This window comes from Eumetopias jubatus, unplaced genomic scaffold (assembly GCF_037043125.1).
Source record: "Eumetopias jubatus isolate StellerSeaLion01/CBP00866 unplaced genomic scaffold, mEumJub1_p1.0 scaffold_1, whole genome shotgun sequence".
In the NCBI taxonomy this organism is placed as follows: Eukaryota; Metazoa; Chordata; class Mammalia; order Carnivora; family Otariidae; genus Eumetopias; species Eumetopias jubatus.
Window position 1 is genome coordinate 191,472,335 of NW_028274807.1, and position 16,229 is coordinate 191,488,563.

The 16,229-nt window shown below is 37.6% G+C and overlaps 1 protein-coding gene across 4 annotated transcripts in view; it reads left to right on the forward strand.

The window, feature by feature from the left end:
* CFAP20DC (CFAP20 domain containing) overlaps positions 1-16,229 on the forward strand; it is a 266,263-nt gene that overhangs the window by 82,984 nt on the left and 167,050 nt on the right. For all 4 annotated transcript variants that reach the window (XM_088021961.1, XM_088021957.1, XM_028110418.1 and 1 more), the window contains exon 5: positions 14,905-15,019. In XM_088021961.1, the coding sequence (XP_087878087.1) occupies positions 14,905-15,019 (115 nt within the window). The remainder of the gene's footprint in view (positions 1-14,904; positions 15,020-16,229) is intronic.

Genomic DNA, 16,229 nt, shown 5'->3' on the forward strand with positions numbered 1-16,229 from the left:
TGACTGTGACAGGATCTGACAGCTAATTGGAATAGTGAAGCCCAAATGTTCAAAACGGGACAATCAGTGATTCACAGAGGTCCTCACTAATAACTGAGAGGATTATGAGGCCTATGGTGGAATAGTGAAGTGATCTTTTATAACTGAGAGGATTGTAAGTATATGAGGCCTATGGTGGGACAGTAAAGTGACCTTCAAGAACATAGAAATAAAGAAAGCAAGATTAGCCTATGAGCTTTTAATTGTAAGATAATAGTTCCTGGATCAGAGAGGGTTTTTTTGTTTGTTTTTTACAAATTTTTAAAGGAAGATTTTGCCAATTGAAACACATGAAGGCAAACATGGGCTCTGTCCATCCAAACACAGTGAAAGATAGGAGTCTTAGCTACCAGATATTAAATATTTTGTTCCCAGGAGCAAAGATTATTCTACTATGGATGTGTTTAGGCACTATCTGCCCAAAAGAAAGTCAGCATGTGGTTAAGAATGTAGGTACTAGAATCATTTAGATCTGAGTTTAAATCTGGATTCTGCTAGATGTGTAACTTTGGGAACTAAAGCTTCAGTTTCCTCATCTGTTAAGTAGAGATAATAATCGTAGGCATCTTGTAAGATTTATGGGAGCATTAAGTGAGGTAATGCATATAGAATACTTAATACAGTGTTGGCATATAGAAAATGTTCAATAAGTAATTAATATTTAATAATAATATTATTGCCTTTCCTTTGGGGAATGCATACATCAAGTACTGAAGCAGCTTTATTCACTTGTTCTGATTATATGACAAACAAAAAAACCTTCTGATGCTTGATAGATCTTTTTTCTTTAGATAAATTGCCACATTCTAGCAGAGTACACTCATCTTGCTAGCTTTGGATCATCCTTTCAGGAGGCTTTATATGGGTCATGGTTGTAAGACACATGTTTGTGACCTATTGGGTAATTGGATCCAGACTGGAATCCAGAATTGAGTGGGAAATGGTTTTAAAAGAGTGAGAAGGGGAGGAGAGAAAGGGTACATGATTTTCATCAGATAAACAAGTATTGTATTGAAAGTGTTTAGCTGTGGTTCTGTGAGGATGGACACCAAGGCACTCTTGTCACTGCTAGCACAGCATGTGGCATATAGTGGCCATTTGGCATAAACGAATTAAAGAACTTCAGCCTGTTATGGTAGTGACCATACAGTCATATCACTGAAATGGCAGTGGATTTTAAAGAGACAAGATTTAACACTCTGCTACTTACTAGCTGTACTTCCATAGACTAGTAGCTTCCTTAGTTTCTGGAGTCTAGTTTCCCCATCTACAAAATAGAGAATGAATATACTGCCTTCAATGAAGGATTTTTGTGAAACTTAATAAGATAATGTCTATGAAATGTGCTGAAAACAGCTACTTAAGACTGGTTATTTTTTCCTCCCACACTGAAGTATGATTTCTACATCTCAGCTACTTCCATAATTCTAGTACCTTGTGTTGTGCCACTAAGGCATTGAATGCTAGTTCAATGAATGAATGATATCAGGAAGAAAATTTGAAGATGAGACCTTGAAGTTGGAATAGATGTGTTGGTTATTATCGTGGAATAGGTTTAGTTTTAATTTAATTTCGCTCTCTGGGTAGATAAAGTTACCCAGAATGGTAGCAGAAGAAAATTCTGATCTAGGTGCCAGAACTGCCCAGAAATATGAAAGAATGCCCTAAAGATAAATAGATGATAGGTCAGTATGGAGTAGACTTGGGGAAAGTAGTTTTTAATTTTTTTAAGTTTTAAAATAATAAAATGCAAGTGCATGTAGACCATTCACCAGTCATATGCTGAATCATACAATGTCTTTTTAGAAAGGAAACTTTATAAAGTATGTTCTCTGACCACAATGGAATGAAATTAAAAATCAATAGCAATGCAATATATAGAAAAGACTGTACTGTTTGGAAATTAAATAGCACACATCTAAGTAGCCCAAGATTCAAAGAAGAAATCATATGGGAAATTGGAAAAATATTTCAAACTGAATGAAAATTATAATACAACATTCCAGAATTTGTGGGAGGCAGCTAACATAATGCTTAGAGGAAAGCTTATAAGTTTTAAATATTTGTATGAGAAAAAAGAAAAGTTTAAAATTAAGTATCTAACTTTCCATCCTAAGAAGCTGGGGGGTGGGGGGCGAAGAACAAATGAAACCCAAAGTAACTAGAAGGAAAGAAATAAAAACAGAACCAGTAATCAATAAAATTGAAAACAAAGAATAGAGAAAATTTACAAAGCCAAGAGTTGTTTCTTTAAAAAGATAAAACTTAATAAACCAAAGCAGATTGATTAATATAAAGAGAAAAATCACAAGTTACCAATGTCAGGAATGAGAGAAGGAATAGGACTACAGATCCTACCGATGTTAAATTGATAATAAAGGGAATAATATGAACAACTTTGTGGCAGTAAAGTCACAATTGTTTATCAAAACTAAAACAACAAAAATTAGAAATCTGAATAGCCTACTAATCTATTAAACTGAATGTATAACCAAAATCTTCCCACAAAGAAAACTTCAGACTTAGATTAATTCTATTAACATTTAAACTAGCACCATTTTAAACAAATTTTCAGACAAAAGAGGAGGAAACACTTCCCAAATCACTTTGTGGGATTAGCTTAACTCTGTTATCAAAACCTGACATAGATATTATGAGAAAATTACAAACCAATGTCCCTCATGAACATGGATGTAAAAATCTTCAACAAAATGCAAGCATAATTGAAATTTATACCAAGAGTACAAGGTTGATTTCACATTTGAAAATCAGTATAATTCAAAGTATGAACAGAATAAAGAAGAACAATAGAATCTGAATCAATGCAGAAAAAAGGCATTGAAAAAATTCCACACCCTTTCATACCTTAAAAAAAAAGAAAAAGAAAAAAAAACTTTAAAAAAACTAGAAATAGAAGAGAACATATTAAATCTGATAAAGGAAACCTATATCTAACATCACATTTAATAGAAACATAGTGAATATTTTTCCCCTGTGATCAGGAACAAGGCAGGGTTTTGTGTGCTTATCACTTCAATTTACTATATGCTGGAGGTGCTAGCCAGTGCAGTAATGCAAGAAAAAGAAATAAAAGGTATAAAGATTGCAAAAAGCAGAAGTAAAAGTCTTTATTCACTGAAGACACGATTTTATATATAAAATCTTCAAGAATCTACAAAACAACTACAAAAACTAATGTGTGAATTAACAAGGTCACAGAAAGAATTATATACAAAAATCAGTGGAATTTCTATATACTAGTAGCATTTGGCTGGTGAATTTTTAGAATTCGTTTTCAATCATGTCAAAAAACAAAATACTTAGGAATAAATTTAACAAAAGATGTGCAAGATTTCTAAAATGAAAACTAAAACATTGTGAAAGAAATTAAACAAGGTCTAAATAAATGCAGAAGATATATCATGTAAGTGGATAGGGTGACTCAGTATTTTGCTCCCCAAATTGATCTGTAGATTCAACACGATCCAAAAACTCCCAACAACATTTTTATAGAAAATGATAAGTGGATCCTAAAATCTATGGAAAATAAGGGCCAAACAAACCTGAACAAAATCAAGTTGAAGAGTTTGTCTAGTTTCAAGACCTACTACAAATCCACAATGACTGAGGCAGTTGACATTGGTGGAAGAATGGATAAATGGAACAGATGGATCAATGGAAAGCCCAGAAATAGATCCACACACTCATACATATATATTAAATTGATTTTCAACAAAGTATCATGGCATTTCAGTTTGGAAAGGAGAATCTCTAACAAATATGCTGGGACAACTGAATAAACATACAGAAAGTACCATACCTATTACCTCACACAATACACTGAAATTAATATTGGATGGACTAAAACTATGAAGATCTAGAAGAAAATGTTGGAAAGTACCTTCTTTGCAGCTTTCGGCTAGGCAGGGATTTTTTAGGACGTAGAAAGTACTAATATAAATGTTGATAAACTGGACTTCATGAAATTAAAAACTTCTGTTAATTAAAAGGTATCATTAAGCTAATTTAGACAAGGTATATATGAGTTTCTGTGCACTATTCTTGATACTTTTCTGTGAGAAATTATTTCCAAATAAAAGGTTAACAAAAGATATCATTGTGCTAATAGGGAAGAAAATAATCACAATGCATATGTCTGACAAAGGATGTATATCCAAAATATATAACGAACTCTCAGAATTATCAGAAAACAACCCAAAGAAACTGAACAAATGACTTAACAGCCATTTCACAAGACATGCCAGTAAACACATGCAAAAGTGGTCAATGTCATTATTCATAAGACAAATGGAAATAAAATCGCAATGATATCCATTCATACCAACTAGAATTGGCTAACATTAAAATCTGAGAGTACCAGGGAGCCTGGGTGACTCAGTCATTTAAGCATCAGACTCAGTTTCGGCTCAGGTCATGATCTCAGGGTCATGAGATCAAGCCCTGCATAGGGCTACAAACTCAGCACAGATTCTGCTTGGGATTCTCTCTCTTCCTCTCCCTCTGCCCCTTCCCCCCTCCCCACCCTTGCTCCTCTCTCTTTCTCTCTCTCTCTCTTTCTCCAAAACAAAAAACAAAACAAAACAAAAAAACTTAAAGCCTGATACTACCAAAAGTTGGTGAGAATATGGAACCATTGCAACCATTTTGGAGAATTATTTCTATAAAGTTATACCTATATATTCCCCAATTACCCAGTAATCCCATTCCTAGTTATCAAGAGAATGAAAATACTTGTCCACAAGAAGACTCTATGAGCATATTCAGACAGGTTTTATTTATAAGAAACCAATACTGGAAACAAATGCCCATCAACAACAGAGTGGATAGATAAATTGTAGAGCCATGCAAGACTCAGTTAAAGAAAGGAACTATTGGTGCATGCCACAATATGGATGAATCTCAAGAATGTCCTGTTAAGTGAAAGAAGCCAGTCACAAGAGTATATGCTACACCATTTCATTTATAAGAATTTCAGGAACAGGAGGTGGAGCAAGATGGCGGAGGAGTAGGAGACCTGGATTTCGTCCGCTCTCAAGAATTCAGCTGAATGGGGATCAAACCATTCTGAACACCTACGAACTCAACAGGAGATCAAAGAAGAGAATAGCAACAACTCTCTGAACAGAGAAGCCACCACTTACTGGAAGGTAGGACGTGCGGAGAAGTGAATCCGAGGCGATATTCGGGAGGATAGACGGCGGAGGAGGGGGCCTCCGTCAGCCGCTTCTGGCAAGTGATAGAGCCGCCGAGCACAAAATCGAAACTTTACAAGTCGGCTCCGCTGAGGGATGTCACTCCAGTGGCTAAGCGGGAGGTGGAACCCTCACGGAACAGTATGGTCTCAGGACCCTCGGGGTCACAGAAAGACGGGGGTGCCTGAGTGCGGCAGAGCTCCCAGGTATCAGAGTGGGGAAGATGGCTGCAGAGACGGAGCCGAGGCGCGGTCTCTCAGCTCGGGGTGGCCATAAACTGTGATCTGCGGCCCAGTCGGGCCACTGTTCCTCCAGCAGGGACCCAACAAGTAGCAGAGCCAGGGAGACTCCCCTTCCTCCCCCGGGAGGAGCAGCGTGGGAGGGCACCGCAGGGATCTGCTGGGTTTGGAGACTCCACACGGTGTCGGGTGCCAGAGACAGAAACGCTAGGTCACAGGCCAGGTAAGCATGGAGTGCGGCCAGAGACCGAGGAGATGGGAGTGATTGACTGCTTTTCTCTGGGGCCGCACTGAGGAGCGGGGCCCCGAGTTCTCGGCTCCTCCGGGCGGAGATTGGAAGGCCACCATTTTCACTCTCATCCTCCAAAGCTGTACCAAGAGATTGCAGGGAACAAAAGTTCCTGAGAGAAAACCCGAACAGCTTGCTTAGCCTGGACTCAAAAGGGCGGGGCAATCCTGCCTCCAGCAAAGACATTTGGGAACCACCGCAACAGGCCCCTCCCCCAGAAGATCAGCACGAACAGCCAGCCAAGACCAAGTTTACCGATCAAGGAGAATGGGAGAACTCCAGCACTAGCGGAATACTGACCATAGAATTCATAGTTTTTTACCATGATTCATAAGTTTTTCAATGTTAATTTTTTAAATTTTTGTGAATTTTTCTTTTTCCCTTTTTCAACCAACATCTTATCAATCCCTTTAAAAAAAACTTTTATTTATTTTTAGAGTCATATTCTATCCCTTCATAGAAGTTACCCTTATTTTTGCATATATATATAAGTTGTTCTCTCTTTAAAATTTTGATATGCAGTTTCTTCTAACAGATCAAAATATACCCTAAATCTCTAGAGTATGGCTTTGTTCTAGTCTCCTGCCTGATGACATTCTCTCCCTTTTTTTTTTTAATCTTCTTCTTTCTTTTTTCAAACAACTTCTTATCATCCTTTTATAAAATCTTTTATAACTTTCATCTTTACAGTCATCTTCCATCCCTTCATTGTATCAACCCTTATTTTGTACAAATATGTCTTTCTTTCTTTACAATTTTAGAAGGCACTATCCTCTAACAGACCAAAATGCACCCAAAATCTAGTGTGTGACACTGATCTATGCACCAGCCTGAACATATTTGATCATATTCTGTTTTTTTGTTTTGTTTTGTTCTGTTTTTGTTTGTTTTTATCTTTTTCTTTATTTTTTTCACTTTCTTTTTTCTTTCTTTCCCTTTCTTTTCCTCTGGTTTCAGGTCTTTTCTGATTTGTTTAGAGCATATTTTCTGGGGACGTTGTTAACCTGTTAGCATTTTGTTCTCTCATTCATCTATTCTCCTCTGGACAAAATGACAAGATGAAAGAAATCACCTCAGCAAAAAGAACAAGAGGTAGTACCGTCTGCCAGGGACCTACTCAATACGGACATTAGTACGATGTCAGAACTAGAGCTCAGAATCATGATTTTGAAGATACTAGCTGGACTTGAAAAAAGCGTGGAAGTTATTAGAGACACCCTTCCTGGAGAAATAAAAGAACTAAAATCTAACCAAATCGAAATCAAAAAGGCTATTAATGAGGTGCAATCAAAAATGGGGGCACTAACTGCTAGGCTAAATGAGGCAGAAGAGAGAATCAGCGATATAGAAGACCAAATGATGGAAAATAAAGAAGCTGAGAAAAAGAGAGATAAACAACTACTGGATCAGGAGGGCAGAATTCGAGAGATAAGTGATACAGTAAGACGAAACAACATTAGAATAATTAGGATCCCAGAAGAAAGAGAAAGAGAGAGAGGGGCAGAAGGTATATTGAAGCAAATTATAGCAGAGAACTTCCCTAATGTGGGGAAGGAAACAGGCATCAAAATTCAGGAGGCACAGAGAAGCCCTCTCAAAATCAATAAAAATAGGTCAACACCCCGACATCTAATAGTAAAACTTACGAGTCTCAGAGACAAAGAGAAAATCTTAAAAGCAGCTCGGGAGAAGATATATGTAACCTATAAAGGCAGAAACATTAGATTGGCAACAGACCTATTCACAGAGACCTGACAAGCCAGAAAGTACTGGCATGATATCTTCAGAGTACTAAACGAGAAAAATATGCAGCCAAGAATACTATATCCAGCTAGGCTCTCACTGAAAATTGAAGGAGAGATAAAAAGCTTCCAGGACAAACAAAAACTAAAGGAATTTGCAAACATGAAACCAGCCCTACAAGAAATATTGAAAGGGGTCCTCTAAGCAAAGAGAGAGCCTAAAGCACCATAGACCAGAAAGGCATACAAACAAAAACAGTAACAGTCACCTTACAGGCAATACAATGGCACTAAATTCATTTCTTTCAATAGTTACTCTGAATGTAAATGGGCTAAGTGCCCCAATCAAAAGACACAGGCTATCAGATTGGATTAAAAAACAAGACCCATCGATATGCTGTCTGCAAGAGACTCATTTTAGACCCAAAGACACCCCACATTGAAAGTGAGGGGGTGGAAAACCATTTACCATGCTAATGGACACCAAAAGAAAGCTGGGGTGGCAATCCTTATATCAGACAAATTAGATTTTAAACCAAACTGTAATAAGAGATGAGGAAGGACACTATATCCTACTTAAAGGATCTATCCACCAAGAAGATCTAACGATTGTAAATATCTATGCCCCTAACATGGGAGCAGCCAATTATATAGGGCAATTAATAACAAAAGCGAAGAAACACATTGACAACAATACAATAATACTGGGGGACTTTAACACCTCCCTGACTGAAATGGACAGATCATCTAACCAAAAGATCCGCAAGGAAATAAAGACTTTAAATGCAACACTGGACCAAATGGACTTCACAAATATATTCAGAACATTCCATCCCAAAGCAACGGAATACACATTCTTCTCTAGTGCCCATGGATCATTCTCCAGAATAGATCACATCCTAGGTCACAAATCAGCTCTCAACAGGTACCAAAAGATTGGGATTATTCCCTGCATATTTTCAGACCACAATGCTTTGAAACTAGAACTCAATCCCAAGAGGAAATTCGGAAAGAACTCAAATACATGGAGGCTAAAAAGCATCCTACTAAAGAATGAATGGGTCAACCAGGAAATTAAAGAAGAATTTAAAAAATTCATGGAAACCAATGAAAATGGAAACGCAACTGTTCAAAATCTTTGGGATACAGCAAAGGCAGTTCTAAGAGGAAAGTATAGAGCAATACAAGCCTTTCTGAAGAAACAAGAAAGGTCTCAAATACACAACCTAACCCTACACCTAAAGGAGCTAGAGAAAAGCAGCAAATAAAGCCTAAACCCAGTAGGAGAAGAGATATAATAAAGATCAGAGCAGAGATCAATGAAATAGAAACCAAAAGAACAGTAGAACAGATCAACGAACCTAGGAGCTGATTCTTTGAAAGAATTAACAAGATTGATAAACCCCTGGCCAGACTTATCAAAAAGAAAAGAGAAATGACCCAAATCCACAAAATCATGAATGAAAGAGGAGAGAGCACAACCAACACCAAAGAAATACAAACAATTATAAGAACATATGATGAGCAACTCTATGCCAGCGAATTAGATAACCCGGAAGAAATGGGTGCATTTCTAGAGATGTATCAACTACCAAAATGAATGAGGAAGAAAGAGAAAACCTGAACAGACCTATAACCACTAAGGAAATTGAAGCAGTCATCAAAAATCTCCCAACAAACAAAAGCCCGAGGCCAGATGGCTTCCCAGGGGAATTCCACCAAACATTTAAAGAAGAATTAATACCTATTCTCCTGAAACTGTTCCAAAAATAGAAATGGAAGGAAAACTTCCAAACTCATTTTATGAGGCCAGCATTACCTTGATCCCAAAACCGGACAAAGACCCCATCAAAAAGGAGCAGTACAGACCAATATCCTTGATGAACATGGATGCAAAAATTCTCACCAAAATACTAGCCAATAGGATCCAACAGTACATTAAAAGGATTATTCACCATGACCAAGTGGGATTTATCCCTGAGCTGCAAGCTTGGTTCAACATCCGCAAATCAATCAACGTGATACAATACATTACCAAAAGAAAGAACAAGAATCATATGATCCTCTCAATAGATGCAGAAAAAACATTTGACAAACTATAGCATCCTTTCTTGATCAAAACTCTTCAGCGTATAGGGACAGAGAGTACATATCTCAATATTATAAAAGCCATCTATTAAAAACCTACAGCAAATATCATTCTCAATGGGGAAAAGCTGAGAGCTTTCCCCCTAAGGCAGGAGCGTGGCAGGGATGTCCACTATCACCAGTGCTATTCAACATAGTATTAGAAGTCCTAGCCACAGCAATCAGACAACAAAAAGAAATCAAAGGCATCCAAATCGGCAAAGAGGAAGTCAAATTCTCAATCTTTGCAGATGATATGATACTTTATGTGGAAAACGCAAAAGATTCCCCCCCAAAACTGCTAGAACTCATACAGGAATTCAGTAAAGTGGCAGGATATAAAATCAATGCAGAGAAATCAGTGGCATTACTATACACCAACAACAAGACAGAAGAGAGACAAATTAAGGAGTCGATCCCATTTACAACTGCACCCAAAACCATAAGATACCTAGGAATAAATCTAACCAAAGAGGCAAAGAATCTGTACTCAGAAAACTATAAAATACTCATGAAAGAAATTGAGGAAGACACAAAGAAATGAAAAAACGTTCCATTCTCATGGATTGGAAGAATAAACATTGTGAAGATGTCAATGCTACCTAGAGCAATCTACACATTCAATGCAATCCCCATCAAAATACCATCCACTTTTCTCAAAGAAATGGAACAAATAATCCTAAAATTTGTATGGATCCAGAAGAGACCCCAAATAGCCAGAGGAATGTTGAAAAAGAAAAGTAAAGCTGGCGGCATCACAATTCCGGACTTCCAGCTCTATTACAAAGCTGTCATCATCAAGACAGTATGGTACTGGCACAAAAACAGACACATAGATCAATGGAACAAAATCGAGAGCCCAGAAATGGACCCTCAACTCTATGGTCAACTAATCTTCGACAAAGCAGGAAAGAATGTCCAATGGCAAAATGACAGTCTCTTCAACAAATGGTGTTCGGAAAATTGGACAGCCACATGCAGAAGAATGAAACCGGACCATTTCCTTACACCACACACAAAAATAGACTCCAAATGGTTGAAAGACCTAAACGTGAGACAGGAGTCCATCAAAATCCTAACGGAGAACACAGGCAGCAACCTCTTCAACCTCAGCTGCAGCAACTTCTTCCTAGAAACATCGCCAAAGGCAAGGGAAGCTAGGGCAAAAATGAACTATTGGGAGTTCATCAAGATAAAAAGCTTTTGCACAGCAAAAGAAACAGTCCACAAAACCAAAAGACAACCGACAGAATGGGAGAAAATATTTGCAAATGACATATCAGATAAAGGGCTAGTATCCCAAATCTATAAAGAACTTATCAAACTCAACACCCAAAGAACAAATAATCCAATCAAGAAATGGGCAGAAGACGTGAACAGACATTTTTCCAAAGAAGACATCCAAATGGCCAACAGACACATGAAAAAGTGCTCACCATCTCTCGGCATCAGGGAAATCCAAATCAAAACCTCAATGAGATACCACCTCACACCAGTCAGAATGGCTAAAATTAACAAGTCAGGAAACGACAGATGTTGGCGGGGATGTGGAGAAAGGGGAACCCTCCTACACTGTTGGTGGGAATGCAAGCTGGTGCAACCACTCTGGAAAACGGTATGGAAGTTCCTCAAACAGTTGAAAATAGAGCTACCATACGATCCAGCAATTGCACTACTGGGTATTTACCACAAAGATACAAATGTAATGATCCGAATGGGTACGTTCACCCCAATGTTTATAGCAGCAATGTCCACAATAGCTAAACTGTAGAAAGAGCCAAGATGTCCATCAACAGATGAATGGATTAAGAAGAAGTGGTATATATACACAATGGAATATTATGCAGCCATCAAAAGGAATGAGATTTTGCCATTTGCAAGGACGTGGATGGAAGTGGAGGGTGTTATGCTGAGTGAAATAAGTCAATCAGAGAAAGACTTGTATTATATGACCTCACTGATATGAGGAATTCTTAATCTCAGGAAACAAACTGAGGGTTGCTGGGGTGGTGGGGGGGTGTGAGGGTTGGGGTGGCTGGGTGACAGACATTGGGGAGGGTATGTGCTATGGTGAGCGCTGTGAATTGTGCAAGACTGTTGAATCACAGATTTGTACCTCTGAAACAAATAATGCAATATATGTTAAGAAAAAAAAAGAAGAAGAATATAGCGGGAGGGGAAGAATGAAGGGGATTGAATCAGAGGGGGAGATGAACCATGAGAGACGATGGACTCTGAAAAACACACTGAGGATTCTAGAGGGGAAGGGGTGGGAGGATGAGTTACCCTGGTGATGGGTATTAAAGAGGGCACGTTCTGCGTGGAGCACGGGTTTTATGCACAAACAATGAATCATGGAACACTACATGAAAAACTAATGATATAATGTATGGTGATTAACATAACAATCAAAAATTAAATAAATAAAACGAATTTCAGGAACAGACAAAACTTACCCATGATAATAGAAATCAGGAGTGAGGATTAGAAGGGGCCAGAAAAGAACTTTCTAGGGTGAGGGAAATGTTCTATATTTTGTTTGGAGTGGTGATTACATCAGTGTATACATTTATCAAAGAACATGAGATTGTACTCTAAAATCCACCTTTCAGTTATACATATTTTACCCGTAAAGAAATAAAGGAGGGGCGCCTGGGTGGCTCAGTCGTTAAGCATCTACCTTCGGCTCAGGTCATGATACTGGGGTCCTGGGTTCAAGCTCCGCATCAGGCTCCCTGCTCAGCGGGAAGCCTGCTTCTCCCTTTCCCACTCCTCCTGCTTGTGTTCCCTCTCTCACTGTGTCTCTTTCTGTCAAATAAATAAAATCTTTAAAAAAAAAGAAATAAACGAGACTATTTGTTTTTAAAAGATATCCATTCATATGCAAGGTAGAATGTTGACTCTCTAATAGATTCCTTTTGTGAACAATAAATTTATAAACCTTTGCTAAAAACCCTGCATGATTTGGCTCTTGCTTACCCTTTCTACTTCATGTCCCTTTTTTACCTACCAGGTCCTACGTAACCCTGCTGTCTTTACTGTCCAAAGTAGGTCATTTCTTGATATTTTCTAATTCAGTCTTTTCTTTGTCATCTTCATTGATTTAAGATAATTTGCATTTATTTTGTCTCTTTCTCCATTTTTACCTTGTTTTTTTCACCATCATGTTCCCCAGTGTATTCCCAGGATATTTCCTGGCTCAGTGAGTATTTGTTGAATATGTGAATGAATGAATGAATGAATGAATGAATGTTCCCGTCATTTTATACGTTGATAAAGTGGTAGTTTATTCAAACATTCCTCTGTTTGGAGTTACCAATTTGAATAAAAATGACACAGTATTATCTCTGTAAGCAAAACAAACCTTTAATAAAACAGTGTCTCAAATAAGTTTTTGGTTGATGCAACCAATCTTTTTGTAAAATGCAAGGAAAGTTTTTCATCCTTTTCCCTTTCCAAAATCCCTACATAGTCTTTCCTTTATTCCCTAATTAGAGTGTCTTACACAAGAGACCTAATAACATAACAATGCTTTCTTTGATCCTGTACCCTCTTGGTAAAATGTTTGAGCACACTAACCACATAGGTACATTCATTTATTTCAAAAACAGTAATATGTTGCTGTACTGCTATATAATGAAACATGCACAAAAAGTAACATTTTAAAAGGACAGGATGAAAGATAGTTCTAACATTTTCCTCTGTACAAAGCGATGATTATGTACCACCCCACCTCCACTTGTGCTCATCCCACTTTGAAGATACTGCCTTGGGGCAAAAATTATACTACATTTACTTATACATCTAAATATAAAACTATGGTGGACTTAATCATTTTGCATCTTAACCTTATCTCTGACTCTGGATTAAAAGGATTTATTGCTTTTTAAATGAAGTTATGGTGGGGCACTTGGGTGGCTCAGTCGTTAAGCGTCTGCCTTCAGCTCAGGTCATGATCCCACGGTCCTAGGATTGAGCCCCACATCGGGCTCCCTGCTCAGCGGGAAGCCTGCTTCTCCCCTCTCCCACTCCCCCTGCTTGTGTTTCCTCTCTCGCTGTCCCTCTCTCTCTCTCTCTCTGTCAGATAAATAAATAAATATCTTTTAAATACATACATACATACATACATACATACATTACGTTATGGCATTTTTTAGTGCAGGTAGAGTAGAATTTTTACGTCTGCGACATACTCTGAAATCATCTCATCTAATTTTACTGTACTTAATTTTAACATTGTTCAGTAATAGTTTTTCTACAGAATATGTATTTTAGAAGGAAGAAATAATGAGAATAGAAAAGTAGGAAGGGGAGATAAGAAAGAAGTATGGAAAAAGCTATGTTGACTTTTAAAATAGTTAATTACTCTATAAATATTGGTAACAGTTCATTTGAATGAAATGTTGTCACCTTGGGGGGTTACCAACTGTAGAAAATTAGCAGTTTGTACATCTAGATAAAGTGCTAAAAATGGGGGAAACATCACTATTCTCTGATAAAAAGACAGTCTTTAATAAGCATCAACTCTACCATATAGCAGCCTGAGACAGGTTTGGAGATTTTAAGCCTGCTGTGTTACCTGTGAGACCTAAAGGAAGCAGAACATAAAAATGAGCCTCTATCAATTTGAAGGAAACCTAATCTTTGTGATCATGGCTGTGGTCTAAATCTATTAAAGATGTTCAAATTCAGTGTCCTTGGTATCACTGTGACTTGACCTGAATAGTGAGCAATAAACTTGTGTATTATAATTCTGGTTTGACGATATGTGCTTAGGAAGTGAAACCGACAGTCAGTGTTTTGTGTCTGTCTCTAAGCAGACTAAGAGCCTATATAAAATGACAGGTGCATTTTTAGGGAAAGAAACCCATAATGTTTTCCTATTTAGTAGGTGACAGTATGTCCCAAGATAACACAAGCTTAAGGGGCTGGAACAAGCATGGTTATTAAAGGCTAGCAGTTTCTCAGTTCATACAAATTGAATTTTTTTGTAGGCTAGAAGACTGTAAAAATCTAGTGTAGAGTACTGAAATAAATTAGCATATTAAGTGAATTTATACATTCAGGCTTGTGAGCACTTTGAATTTAAGGAAGAAATTTTATTACTTCTTGAGAGGAAAAAGGCAATTTTTAAATTCTGTGTTTGATCTCCCTATTGCAAAGGGCCTATATGATAAATTATATCATTTTGATGATTATCCGAAGTAGCAGATATTATATTGATGGGAATCTTTCTCTCTTCTTTCTTTTTTCAGAATTACTGATTTAGGGAACATTAAAAGAAGATTATATTTATCAACGGTCCATAAGGAACTGTCCTCAACTCCTCTTCATGCAAAAATCCCACTCTTCATGATCAAGCGCAAAATTGTAAGTGTCACATGAATGTTGCTTAAAATATTAAATTCAATTCAGCAAATATTAATTATGGGCCTACTCTGTATATAAAGCACTTTGTTAAGTACCATGGTCATATAAAAATGAATAAAATTCATACTCTTCCTTTCTCTCCCATGAAAGAGCTTAAAATCTACTAGGTAGGAGAATATAATTATTTGAACATCTAGAATATCACTAAAACTGTGGTGGGAAGCACAGTAGAGAGACGAGGTCTACTGGTACTAGGAAAGGGAAAGAAATCCATCTGACTACAGGATGAGGAAAGGCTCTTGAAAAAGATTACATTTAGTTCGGCCTTTGAAGGACTGTAAGATTTCAACAGGTAGAGATAGGAAGCCAAGCATTCCAAGCAGAAGTAACAGCATGAACAGAAGCATGAAGGCTGGAAATTGGTACATATTTGGAGAAAAAAGAATGATTAATCATTGTTCCCAGATTTTTTTTCAATAGCCTTAAGGAAACATCAGTCCTACAATACAACAGTCAGGTATAGGTTGGGAGATTTTAGGCCTATTGTGTAACCTCTAAGACCTAAAGCAGCAATAAGGTATGAGTAGATAAGCAATAAGCTATAGGCCAAGAACTTTGGGCCTGATAGGACTGACTAATCTTTCTCAAATTTTAGTTACTTCAGTACTACTCTCATGACTTTACCATGTTTTTGTACTACTTGTTCTAATATGTACTTAATACTTTCCTTTAAATCAGCTCACCTCTTTGGGGGCTTAAATACATTTATTTTAAAAGAAGTCTTTAACCACTTCCTCAAATACACAGACACCAATGTAAGGAAGGATCATGAAAAGTCAGGTAAATATGACACCACCAAAGGAAACTAATAAAGCTTTAATAACTGATCCTAAGGAGATGGAGATCTGTGACCTGTGAGACAAAGAATTCAGAATAGTCTTCTTAAATAAGTTTAGTGACCTCTTTTCGGAGCAAGATGGCAGAGGAGTAGGAGACCTGCATTTCGTCTAGTCTCAGGAATTCAGCTGAATAGGGATCAAACCTTTCTCAACACCTACGAACTCAACAGGAGAGAGAAGAGAGTAGCAACAACTCTCTGAACAGAGAAGCCACCACTTACTGGAAGGTAGAACGTGCGGAGAAGTGAATCCGAGGCGATATTCAGGAGGATAGACGGCGGGGGAGGGGCCTCCGTCGGCCGCTTCTGGCA